This window comes from Falco biarmicus, chromosome 1, assembly GCF_023638135.1.
Source record: "Falco biarmicus isolate bFalBia1 chromosome 1, bFalBia1.pri, whole genome shotgun sequence".
Taxonomy (NCBI): domain Eukaryota; kingdom Metazoa; phylum Chordata; class Aves; order Falconiformes; family Falconidae; genus Falco; species Falco biarmicus.
In genome coordinates this window covers 51968257-51981283 of record NC_079288.1, presented here as the reverse complement: position 1 = coordinate 51981283, position 13027 = coordinate 51968257, and the positions used below count along the sequence as shown (strand labels likewise).

General features: G+C 42.4%; 1 protein-coding gene across 2 annotated transcripts in view; it reads right to left on the bottom strand.

Annotated features, from left to right (window-relative positions):
* MMRN1 (multimerin 1) overlaps positions 1–12463 on the bottom strand; it is a 44506-nt gene extending 32043 nt beyond the window's left edge. Inside the window, exon 1 of one of the 2 annotated variants that reach the window (XM_056353398.1) lies at positions 11826–12463. In XM_056353398.1, the coding sequence (XP_056209373.1) occupies positions 11826–12352 (527 nt within the window). In that variant the 5' untranslated portion in view covers positions 12353–12463. The remainder of the gene's footprint in view (positions 1–11825) is intronic. The other variant, XM_056353407.1, reaches the window with a different exon arrangement.
* Between the last annotated feature and the right edge of the window lie 564 nt (positions 12464–13027).

Sequence of the window (13027 nt, the reverse complement as noted above, 5' to 3'; positions counted from 1 at the left end):
AAGCTGCAGAATCCTGGTGTTTCTTTTGCATTGAGCCTGGTTTCAATCAGGAAAGCTGTATTTAAAAATAAAACAAAATCCTTGCAACGTACAACAGAAATCCAGCCTGGAGAAAGTGGTGCAAGTCCCTGACTGGTATGAAGCCTATGTGACAGATTTCATCTTCCTCTTGGCCAGGAAATGCACTGGTAGCAAGGTGAGGGAGAGTACTTCTGAGTCCTCAAGCCTTTGAAAGAGTCTCTTTGCTTGTGATATTTGCAGCAGTTTTTCCAGTTTGAATCAAAATACTGCTACCTCAGCTCTGCATCAAATGTGGGTTGACCATATCTGAGAAGTAAGGCATAGTACAAACAGCAGCATTTGTTTCTTTTGCAAGCAATAAGCATGTCTACTCTGCAGCCTTGGCAGGCCCGAGTCCTCTGGCGTTTATGGCCATTGCAAATTCAAAGTCCTGAGCAGCTAAAGGGCCGTGGAGCCTGCCCACAAAGCGGGAGCAAAGCACATACAACTAGCAGGGCATTAGTGGGACCCAGACAGTGCCTTTAAGCCTGTCTTTAGCTTTTGGGATCCTACACATCCCATAGAGTTTATTCAGACCTTGCATTAACACCCTCTCAGAGAAGTTTTCTCCTCTTCTGCTTACACCAGTTCTGTTTCTTTTCCCACAGAGAAAACGTTCTCATGAAGCATTTCTTCATTTCCACAGTTGGCCAGAAAATAGAAAGGATGCAGCCTGGAGACAGCTGTGAAACAGAAGTAGCTTTGGGGTAATTGTGCGCAAGGAGTGCCTGCATGGTGTGCATGGCACGAAGCCCAGTGCCCAGCCTACATGAGTACATACCAATAATACGTGTGTTTCCCTCAGCTGGGAAAAAAAGCTGATTTCTGACAGATTACTGTAGTGTTTCTGACAGATTACTGTAGTGTTTCTGACAGATTACTGTAGTGTTTCCCTGTGTTCACCTGACATCCTCAGTGATTTACATGGTATCACAGTTTACATGGCCTCATGGTATGGGGGTATATATGGTGTGAATTACTGGCCAACATCTTGCAGCTTCAAAGGGATGCGATTCCCTGCAAAAAGCAACTTTCCCATCCACAAAATGAAACTTTGTGGCTTATGGAAACTGGCCCTGCGATGCAAGTAAATAGGTAATGTCTTAGTGGTAGTTATCTACTTATTCTTGATCCAAGCTTTCATAAACAGCAAATGCAGTTTCTTAGTTGGCTGTGCAGGTTTCTGAAGCTGGACTGGACTTCGTAAGATGAAAAAAACACCTCACTTGGTCTCAGGTAGCTGTACAAACACGTGCTGTCAGGCAGATCCCTGCCTCCCCATTCAGGGGACACTTGAATCCCTAAACCAGGGGTCCTCAAACTATGGCCCGCGGGCTGGATACGGCCCCCCAGGGTCCTCAATCCGGCCCCCAGTATTTACAGACCAAGCAGCCGCAGATGACTGCCTGCCACTTCATCCGCGCCGGCCCCCCTGGTTAAAAATTCTGAGGAGCCCTGCCCTAAACGCATCGCTTCACCGGCCTGTTGCCTGCACGCTAAAGCCCTCGGTTAGCAGGACTCATGCTCCGCCTCAGCCCCTCTCCGGCGGGCCTGGCCCGCCTAAGCTGCTCGCCCCACACCCGCAGCAGCGGCGGGAGGTCACCCCGCCGCCCCCCGCGGGCTGCCACGGCCGCGCCACAGCCACCGCCGCCATCTGCCTGCTGCTGCCGCGGCTCGGCGGAGCCCTCCCCGCGCCCCAAAGCGCCGCCGGCGGGCAGCCCTGCGGTGGGGCGGTGGCAGGCGCTGCGAGGCGGCGGGCGGAGAGGGGCGGGGCGGGAGGCGCTGTGAGGCGGGGCGGCGCTGTGGGGCGGGGCGGGGCGGGGCGGGGCGGGAGGCGCTGCCGGGCGGGCCCGGCAGGTGGCGGCCGTCGCTCGCTGAGGCGGGAAGCTGCCGGCGGCGGGTAACGCGCCGCGCGCGGGGCTGTGTGGGCGCGTCCGTCCGCGGTCGCCGCCCGGCTGGCGCCTGCTGAGGCGGCCGTGCCCGCCGGGGTCGGGGCCGTGTGCGGGGCCGTGTGCGGGGCCGTGTGCGCTCGGGTACTGCCCACAGCGGAGCCGGCACCAAAGGCCAAGGAGAGCCCCGCCGCCTTCTGCTGGGCTTCCCGGGGGTGACTAGGGAGGGCGGAGGGCAGCAAAAGAAAACATAGGTGTTTAACTCCGAAGAAGGAGAGCAGTGACTGCTTGCTGCTGAAGTTGTCTGGTCTGTGACAGGATGGTTCTAAATACATTTGCAGTCAATGGAAGTGTTTCCATTTAACATCAGCAGGCTTTGAGCCACGCCTCTTGACGCTGCGATACCCAATGTTGCTGAAAAGTGAAGTACAATTTACACTAACAGCAAAAATTTATCATTTCCTTCAGATGAGAAGGCAAGTAGAAGCTTTTGGGACTGCAAGCGTCCCTTCCACAGCACATTGCCGCTGTAAATTCTTCTTTGGGAACATTGCCAAGAAAACAAACAAACAATCAAACCCTCACAAAAACTGCCAGCTACCAAATATCAAGTATATCCATACAGGATAGCTTCCACTTGCTTGTAAGCGCAGATCCCTGTGAGTGAGTGGTCCTAAAACGGCTCAAGAGCAACACTGGTAGTAGTCGGGCCACAAAGGGTATAGATTTTGTTCTGCCCCTTTCATATTATATCTGAAAATGAGTTATCTTCATCTGTGAGTGAATTAGATCACCTGGCTTTTAATAGAAATGCTATTGAATCAGCCCGGCTGAACATCACTGAATCATGAAAATGAGATTATCGTGTTGCTGAAGGAATACAAAAGGACCCAGAGCTTGAGCTGTTGTTAAAGTCCATGCACAGCTTGGTGGTTAGGCCTCATTCACATTGTATGCCATTGATTTGTATTGCGCAGAATAGTTTATGCAATACTAATCTGGATTCTAGACATTTTCATTTTGTCTTGACCTTTACACCTCAGCAGTGGGGATGTGGAAAGCTGCTACAAGCATCTGGAGCCAGCAGCTGCCTTGTGAGGAGAGGCAGAGGGATCAGGGCCTGTTCCGGCTGGGGAAGGGAGGACTTTGATGACACCTCACAGCAGCCCCCCAGGCCCTCCAGGGAGGCTATCGAGAAGCTGGAGTTAGGCTATTCCCAGCAGTACATGGCAGGACAAGAGGCAACAGGCCCATATTGAAACAAGAGAGTTTCAGACTGAGTATGAGAAACTTGTTTTCCCTGAGGATGTGCAGGCAGTGGAGCAGGGCCCAGAGAGGCTGTGTAATCACCAGCCCGGAGCATGGAGCTCAGTACCTGACTGGATCAAGCCTGGAGCAATCTGGTCTCATCTCACACCTGTCCCTGCTGGGCGCAGGAGGTTGGACTAGTGACCTCCAGAGATCCCTTCCAACCTGAGATCCTATGATTCTGTCTCCTTTGTGTGATATGATTGTTCTTCTGAATACAGTAGATTAAGTGCATTCATACATAAAAACATATAATGACATAGTGTGGAAGAAATCCATTTTTTCTATTATTTTTTTTTTTCAGATAATATCTTTCCCAGTCTGAAAGACTGTTACATGAAGATAAGAGTATAGGCCCTGAATTTAGGTTGTATAAAAGAACATTGCTGTGATACATTTTCAATTTGCTTTAAACAACCTGCCAAGTCTGGATGAGGAGAGATAATGTTGATGGACATAATGTAAACACTGAGATTATAAGGATAGCAAGCACCCTCACAAGGGTTTTTTACTATTACATGGGAGACCAGGTTTTGGTTTCAGCAACTTCCTTTCAACTCCACTAGGTGACTACATAGACCTCTTACCTTTTTAATACTAGTGATACAGTAAATTCTGTATCTTTATATGAACATCAGTCATCCTTCAAAATATAAGCTCTAGTTCAAAGAGAAATTATAAGCCTGAACCAAAATCAGTTAATTTTTTTTATGTTCACTGCTTAGCTTCTGCTCTGCAGTGTATGAATCTCAGCTGAAATAAAAATTCAGTACTCACTAGGGACTGACCATAAACAAATCAAATTGGGAAATCTGTTTTACATGCTGATTGGAATGTAAAACCAGGACAGCCTCTGAAAATTGCATTGAATATGTAATATAATATAGTATGGGATGATAAAATACATTATAGGATATGTTTTTTGCCCTGAAAAAGAGCTGCCTTGTTGACATTTAAGTATCAGGTGGGGGGAATTATACAATTTGTTTAATGGGTTTTTTTCAGGACTCAGGGTCTTGACATTTTGTCCTGTCTGTTACAAAACACAAATTCTACTCTCATCATTCATTTCCTTTTTCTGTATTTACAGTGCTGAAGCCTTGGACTGTGAACAGCCTCTTTGTCTCATCCAAGTTTTTATTTACTGTTTTGACCAATTTTGTGTTCTACCTTGTGCTGCAAAAATTAATTCACAATTTCCACTTACCTAGCACTGTGCTGATCTATTTTAGTATTTAAAATGTCTTGTTGTGAACAACATCAGGTCTTTTAAACCTTATCTCTCTCTCTGTTCAGAGCCCTTCAAAACAATCAAACTTTCCCACAAACAGAACTGAGATTTTTGAGAAGATACCCATTAACCTGCTTTAAGAATCATCTGATAAAACACATTTGAAACCCCAGAAAAACTCTCTTTCAAAGGGTCTTAATTCTGCATTTTTTCCTCTGGAATATAAATGTGTTTTCCATCGTCTAATTGACCCAGAGTACACAATTCATTTAAGGTAGTTCTGGTCTAGTTTACTGTTAGTGCTTCTCAGATGACTTTCAGTGGTACTGGTTTTCATTGGTTTGTTAGTCGTTTTGTAAACTACAGAAAAGTAGATTGCAGTATGTCAGCAATGGCCTCTCCACTGTGAGAAATACCGACACACACACAAAAAAAGCCTTTTTAAGTGACAAAATGAAAATGTTAAAAAAGAAGATCCACCCCAATTCCAGGGGTGAATGTTGTTCTTTAATCTCTTCATAGTGTTATTCTGGGCAGCTTCTCTTCTCTTATTTAGGTTCACTAAATAGTCAAATGCCTTGCCTGTTGCTTTGTACCTTTGTTACTTACTCATGCAGACCTACTGCTTTATGCTGTCACTGATGGATTTCTTAGGGGGCTCTTGAACAAAAAGGATCTGAACCAAAGTCTGTGAAATTCAAGGTGATTTTTTTCTGAGACTTTTTCTCATGACCTATGGTGTTACTTACCAGGAGCGTAATTCAGAATGGTTCCTTTGAGATGTTGCAGAAAATTGTCTTTTGAAACACTTGCATTCTCTAACTAGCAGCACAGATAATGCTTTTGGAAAACATTTGGGGACACCTTGCTACTGTGCTTTTGCTTGCCAAGTCTATCCTAGGAATTAGTGTCAGTTTTCTAAAATATTGATTATATTTAGATTTGTAAGAACGCATCTTTTCTGTGCAGATTTGAGCTGGTGTTTCTGGTGTACCTTAAATGAAATGTTCCAAAGAGTCAAATGTTTGCAGTGGCTGGGAAGTAAATGGTTACACTGTGTGCAGTTTGTTACAGTAATCCTAATCTATGCAGAGGGGTGAAGAGACATGAGTAGGGATGGAAAACTGTTTGTTCCTAATCTTCGGTGTTCCCATAGCAAATGAAACAAAGAGCAAGAATAAAGATAAACATGACCATTAATGCAATAGTTGGTGTAACGAGATGTACTGAAACCATTATTACAGTCACTAAAAATTTCATAATTCATCTGTATAGTAGTGCCTTATCTGAATCTGATCACAGAAAAACTAAATAATCAGACTTGAGAAGATAAAAAGATGCTTGGCTTTTTGTCTTTTATAAGTACTTTGTGAGTGTCTCAAAAGCAACCTGGGTGGAAATCTGGGGTTTTTTTTATTTCCCAGTGCTATGTTTCCTGTGCTACTGAAAACAGTCTGTCATGACTCTGCCTAGCCATCATTACTGAAAGGCTGTCTTAGAAAACCACAACTCTGGATTGTGTTATTTCCCAGTTTTTTATCTGGTTTCAAGAAATTATTATTTTATCATCTACACAACAGAATTGTATGGAGATGTGTTTACCATTTCTTCTCTCCCTGAAAGACAAAAATATCCTACAGGGTCTCTCTGGGAAGCAGTGCATGCTGAGTAAACCATCACAGCAATGACTCCTTTCCACCCCAGTACTGGATGTGATTGTAAAGTGACCACCACATTGGAGCAAACAGGTTCTTTAATTCATTCTGTGCATGAGAGATCAGAAGTGGAAAAGATTTCCTCAGTGCACGAGGTATAATAGCACTAACACAAACAAAATGTCTGTGAATTGCATGGACCTTGTGCAGCTTTTGCCTTGTACCAGGACTGCTGTACAGTGTGCAGTAGCAGCTAATCTGCAGGATGCAGTAAGGTATTTCACTACTTCACTCCAGCAGTCGCAGTCATCAATTAACTGTTTTACTTCTGTGCTCAGCAGAAGACACCAGTCGCTAAATACTTGTGTTACATTTCTCTTTGGACAGTTACATTTTTTTTGGTACCATGCCACATGCATCATTATGGAACTGCATAATTATGTCATTGCCCCATTTATTCTGTGGATAAAATAGCAATAAAGTAGTGAACACCAGCACTTGAATGAACAATTTGCTTTGGTCTTTAGGACTGCAATGGGAGTAACACTGCATTCAGCATGTGTAGGAAAATTAGATTATGGGCTTATAGCCAAGTGTCAAAAGTACGTTCAAGCTGCTGCTGAACAGGAGGGGCTCATCGCAAAGGTCTTCTGCATGACTGGAATACAACATTGTGAGGGCAAAGCAAGCACTACTTGTCAAACATCCTCTGACACTTAGCCACCAAGGCAACCTAAGTACCAGTGTAAGAGGTTCCTTCTTCCAGGTCATAATGAATATACCTAGTGAGGCAGAAACCTAAGCCATGCGTGACTTTATTTATTGTAAATGCACAGTGATGCAAAATCTAAGAAATCGATTCAAGAATTGTTCTCTCTGCTCTGCTAAAAAGTGACATGATTAAAAGAGACTGTGAACCTTGCATTAACTAGGCAGTTAAACCAGGTTTCTACACAGCTTGTGTATTTGAACCATCTGCTGAGATCAACTATTCATTTTTATTTGTCAGTGCCCTAGAAATTCTACCAAGCTGATACGGGCACAGGCAGTTTCCAGGGAGAAATGCAGAGGTCTGGTCATGAGAATGAAATATTTCAGCACTCCTACCACATTTGACAGCTAAGCAAATCTGTCCCTGGTGCTGACTTTATTAAACCCTTTGGTGCTTAGTAATAAAATGCTGTTACCTCACCACTACCTCAGGTAATGGCAGAGAAAGTCTATGAAGACCCTCAGTGGATTCATGGTAATTGGAAAATGTGTAATATACACACACTAAGAGAAAAGAGTAATGCAGAACTGTCAAACAATGTGAAGATACTGTGGTTAATTTACAGCCCGAATGAATGTCTCACGTATTCAGGAGCTGCCTGGAATGGTAATTAATAAAATTGGGTTCAGAATGGAAGGATGAGTGTGCTAGTCTCAGAGATTTGCCTCAGACTTGCTCCATAGCACCAGTGTTACTTAAGCTGCTTAATACAGTGAAATACTTGCTACTGCCTCTCTCCACAGGTTAAAAGAGATGTCTCTCACATGAACTCAATTGGAAAGAATGTATCATCGATTTTCTTCTTTGATACCAAATTGATGCTCACATTTAATGTCACTGAACCTGTGAAAAACTCGTGCTCTGCTGCTGAAGCACAGCTCTAGTTTTCTAGCATGTCTTTATTCATTGATGGGGAATCCAGGAAAATTTGAAGATAGGTAGAAATAAAAAAAAATATATGTGTTTGTTTGTAGAGACATAAGCCTTACATTTCAGAGTTTAAGTTAAATTCATTATTTTATTTAGAGTGAAGAAAGGAGCTTTCCTTCAGCTCAGGCCGTTCCAGATGTGCTTCCTATGAAGTTTTGTTATCCTTCTGAAAGTTTGGGTGCAGGCCATCCTGGAAGCAGGGATAACTCACCAGAGAAATCACTCTTCTGAAATGGTTTGAGAGCAGGTAGCTACAGAATCTATAAGTTATGTCCTCCTGTACTTATTGTAAGGTTAACTATAAAATTGTTCCACCTCACTGTGACAGAACAGGACTTCATTACATTTTAACTCCAGGAAGAAAAAGGAAGAGTTTAGCGTTTTCAGAGATAAGGATATGACCAATATTTAACACGTAAAATACCACACCAGGATGTAATATAAAGAGGCTCAAAGACAAGTTTTGCCTTATTAACAGCAGGATCTTGAATCTGGAGCCTTTAGCCCTACTGACTGTACTTCTCATCAGGTAACTGCCCCCAGAAGTTCTGCTGATATATGAAAAGCCAACCTGACACAAGTTTTTAAAATAAAGCCATAGTCTTTGTCAATATGCTTGTTTCAATAGGAAAAACAATACTAATTTATTCTGACAGTTCTAATAGTGCATTTCTTTCAATAAAATGAAACAGAAATTTGCTACAATCCTGATGGCACTTGTGGGTCTTAGTCAGCCTGACCAGCCTGACCTGGGCTCTCCACCCATACAACCTGCCCATGGGCTCAGGAGCTCCAGTGAAGTTCACCCCAGGGTGACATTGTACCTGTGCCAATCCTGACCAGCAATCTGACATCCTGGCCTGGCTTTGGCCTTTGGAGCTGCCCAGTGATCACTGGGCTGTGTTTTACCCTGGTCGCTGTCACCAGGCTCGATCCTGACTCCCTGATTTGACTTCCCAGCTTGATCTTGGCACTGCAGCATCACGACAGCTGCACCTGGAAGTTTGGGCTCTGAGGTGATGCTAGCTGCCATATCTGGGTGTGTCCTTCATGCCACACTTGGTGGTTGTCAGAAATACTCTTCAAGGTGCAGACTTTTAAAATCCATTAAATATTTCCAAATCGTGCTCTTCTGACATTTTAATGGGAATTTTGCAAAAATAGAAGGAACCAGAACATTTTTCTGATCTAGTTCTAGTATGCATATGATATGTGTACAAAATGCTGTCCTCAGGAAATCTAGGGTAGAGTTAGCAAGGGAATGATCTTTGTAATTAAGCCAGTAAGGCACACAACCTCCTTCAGAAAGGGGTATTGGGTAATTAAGTTTATACAATGGGCACGTATTGTACCTTGTGGGTAATCTGACAGCCCTGGAGACTCGCTAGCAAAGTGCATGTATTGCTATTTTAAAAATTGTAAATATATTAAAAAACAAGTGCTCGTTCTTGTTTTGTTTTCCTTCCTCTTGTCTCTCCTTGACCTCTCTCTATTGTTTCTTCTATATGGAGCCTCTTAACATCACCATCCCTGCACATATGTTAGCACAATGGGTTGCCATAAAGAATTATGGAGTCATGCAGTTCCTACAAGGTCACTCAAAAATTCAGGTTGGAATACAGACTATAACCAAAGAGTTGTTTTAATTCAAAGTAAATTCAAAAAGCAAATCGTGCTTCCAAATTTCCTCTGAGGTAGTACATTTTACAGCTATGAAATCTGCTATTGAGTCGTTCATGCTGTGTTCAGGCATTGCATGAATAAACATTTAAGATAGCTGTATGTCTTTATTGGAAGTTTTACAGCATCTCTTTCACTTTATTTGCAATAAAGATGCAAAAAAATTTTTTTTGAAAAGAAAACACATGCTAGAAATTAATTTAGGGTATAGTCAATAACACCTGCAGATAACTAAAAATGCATAGTTTCTTATGCATAGTTTCTCAGCAGCAGCTTTCCAGGTGTTTCACAGCAGTGATAGGTAACATTGAGTACACCAGACTTGGCATTTTTTCCTGACTTTACTGAAAAAAAGATATAGTCACAAGTGACTTTATTATTCATCCAGGTCTAATTCATAGGGAAAGGGAAAAAGAATACTGAAGTGACTCACTTAAGTCACAATCCAAGTCAGTGACAAAACTGAAAGAAAAGCTTAAAACCGCCTTATCTGATTGTAAAATACACTTTTATGTGGTAGGAAGAACAAGGCTTGTAACACAAGAAACTTCCTGTGGAAAGGATCAAGCTGTGCCTAGAACAGTAGACATTTGCTAGAGAGGCTATGTAACCCAGCAGTTTGAGAAAGAGAGTGGGGATTCAGCATTCTGTTTTATGCTGGGGTTTCATGCTGCTACACATTCCTGTAACTTTGATACGCAATCCTAGCTTTATCACTAACTTGCTCAATGGACTGAAAAAAAAAAAGACCTTTATGCATGTGGCACAGCAGGCTGCTCCTCAACCGCTCATGAAATAAGGTGCTAGACAGTACAAGTTTTTCTTATTTTGCCTCTCTGCAGCAACAACCCCATCCCATTATGATCAATAAAATATGAGGCCTTGTTCACCCCAGACTGATTTTTTTTTTTTTTGCTTACTATATGTATCTTATGTAAAATGTTAGAAACAATACCTGCCAATTGACAGAGCTTTTCTGAAGGTTAATTTCACTGGAATACTATTGTTGAAAAAGGCTAGAAAGCTAAAGACTTTAAGGTTAGCATGTGTTGCAACCTGTTTTAATGGAGATGCAGTTATCAGCTTTCATGTGAGAAGACAACCCATCTAACTCAGGTTAACTCAGACACTCTGCCAAACACCGTAGTAAGTCATAATGGATGACGTTCACAACTGAAGGAGTATGCTAGGAAAGCTATGTGGGAAACACAGCTCCTTACTGTGGTACCTCTTCCAAGCAGAGGCAAAGGACTCCTTTCCTTTGGGTCTTTGTGCATTATTTCATTTATGCATGATCCCAAATATGCTCAGGTCAATGGGAATTTTTTTTTTTTTTTTTTTTTTTTTTTTGAGATGAAGGAGCATTAGCTTTCAGCCACATACAGCAAGGTAACTGTAGTATTTCCAAGGGGTGATTTAGTCTCGGTGTGAATTTAAGCAAAAGTGGTTTTCCTCCTTTTGGATGCTAACATTTGGGCAAGTACTATGAAGAGGAGAAATCTGTATTCTGAAAGCTCACTTGCCATAAATACTATGGAAAACCAATCCTCTGTAGTTTTAATTTTCTACCAATATCTGAATATATATATCAGCAATTAAGTGAACCTTGCAACATCTCCAAAGTCATTATTAACATCCCCATTGAGAACTGAAGATGTTGGGGAACAAAAAAAACTTCCAGAGCTATAAAACTAGACAGTACGATTTTATACACTCTGTTATGCATAGCTGTTATATATTGAATTATGCAGTTCTGAATGCACATTAAATTGCAATGCCACTTTTCATAAGTTTTTATCACAGAATAAGGTGTTTCAAATTATCAGATCAATGCATTTTGTACACTTAATTGCTTGTATTTTCAATCAGTGGAGAAGTTTACAAACACAATCATTTTTTAATAGATTCTAAATGAAAAAGTGCATTCACAATTTCATTTACCCACAAGAAAAGAACAACAACAACAACAAAAATCAGCAAAAGTTTACTGTGCATAAAACAGGGAGACATCTATTGTATTCCTTTCCTACCAGTATATGATAATGACTTTCCTGTAGGTTTTGAGATAACTACCCTAAGGAATAACATATTGCAGCATTTACTCTGTTACAAATGTATGGTTTTGATTGAGTAAATACTGCAGGTTTACTCCCTTGCTTTTTTAGATGGTCTTCTTTAGGCTCAGAAAACAATTTTACTGAAATTACTAGCACTTTTGCAAATTGTTTCACTGGGAACAGGAAAACAACCATTCGTAAGCAGTACATCGGAGACAAGAAAAAATAGGTAACTTTCCTTACTTTCCCCTGGTAGTTTCAAAGCCAGATGCTTTGGAGTTGGCATCCTGCTGGGTGCTGGTGATACCAGCGCTGCGGGATGACTGCTTGAGAGATCTGTTCCCTGTAGCTGCATCCCCGCTTGTAGTGACCTCTTGCTGGAGAGCGACCTCTCTAGCATTGCGTTGTAGAGCTGTCCCTTTGCTGTTAGAGGAGTTTCCCATTTTATCTTTGTGAGGGTCACCATCACTGTGACCCTTTGACTGGCTGGCAGGGGTAGAGGTTGTAGGATTAGAGGTTTTCTTCGCTGCTTCCATTCCCACAGTCTTGCCTGAAGATACAAAAGGAGGTCCCTGCGAGGCACTTGCTTCAGCAGCTTGGATCTCAGAATGGGATGACCCCACAATTGTGGTCAGAGATGGAGTCAAGTTGGAGTGACTTGCCTGGGTTTCATCACCTTGGCCTGTGGTCCAGAGCTTTCCTGAAGTATTAAATCCAATGCTGCCACTCTGTAAGTGCAACAAAAGCAGCAAGATAATTATCTCCTTCATTCTGCTGGTTTGTAAGTGCTACAAGTTATCACACATTTATTTCCCAAGCAAGAAATTCTGTAGTTTTTCCCTCCTCCTGAGCTGCTGCTCATGCAATGAGCCTACCCAGAGGATGCCCTGGCGGGCTTTATTTTTGTAGAAAGGAAACAGATTTTGGTGTTTCAAAACTGACTGAGGAAGCCTGTTTTCCTGTTTCTGTGGATTTCTCTGCAACCTGTGACCCCTCGGAGAGTGGGAGCCTGGCAGCCTTTGTGGGAGGAAGAAAGAAGTTTCTGCAGAAGGCACAGGATAAAGATAAATGGCACAATAGAAATGTGGAAAAATACGTACGGTGAAGTAATCCTGAGGGATAAAACCTGAAATGATTAGGTAATTTTCCTTTCACATGTATGTGTATGGGGAACAGAAGTGGTTTGTCACATGTGCCCTTTGGATGGTTCGTACTTGTGACCTTGTTATTAAAAAAAGAGTTGGCAAGACCGGTGTGCTACATAAAGCTGAACGTTTTCTGTGTCTTCTCTCTTTGTTTGAATGTTTAACCATACTGCTGTCAAAAGTGGGAAGATGGTAAGGAAGACATTCATGCTGTATTCATCATTGTACCACATGCCTTCAAATATAATAATTTGCCTGTAGGTCACTGGCCATTTATGTCATGTCCTATTTCTATACTTC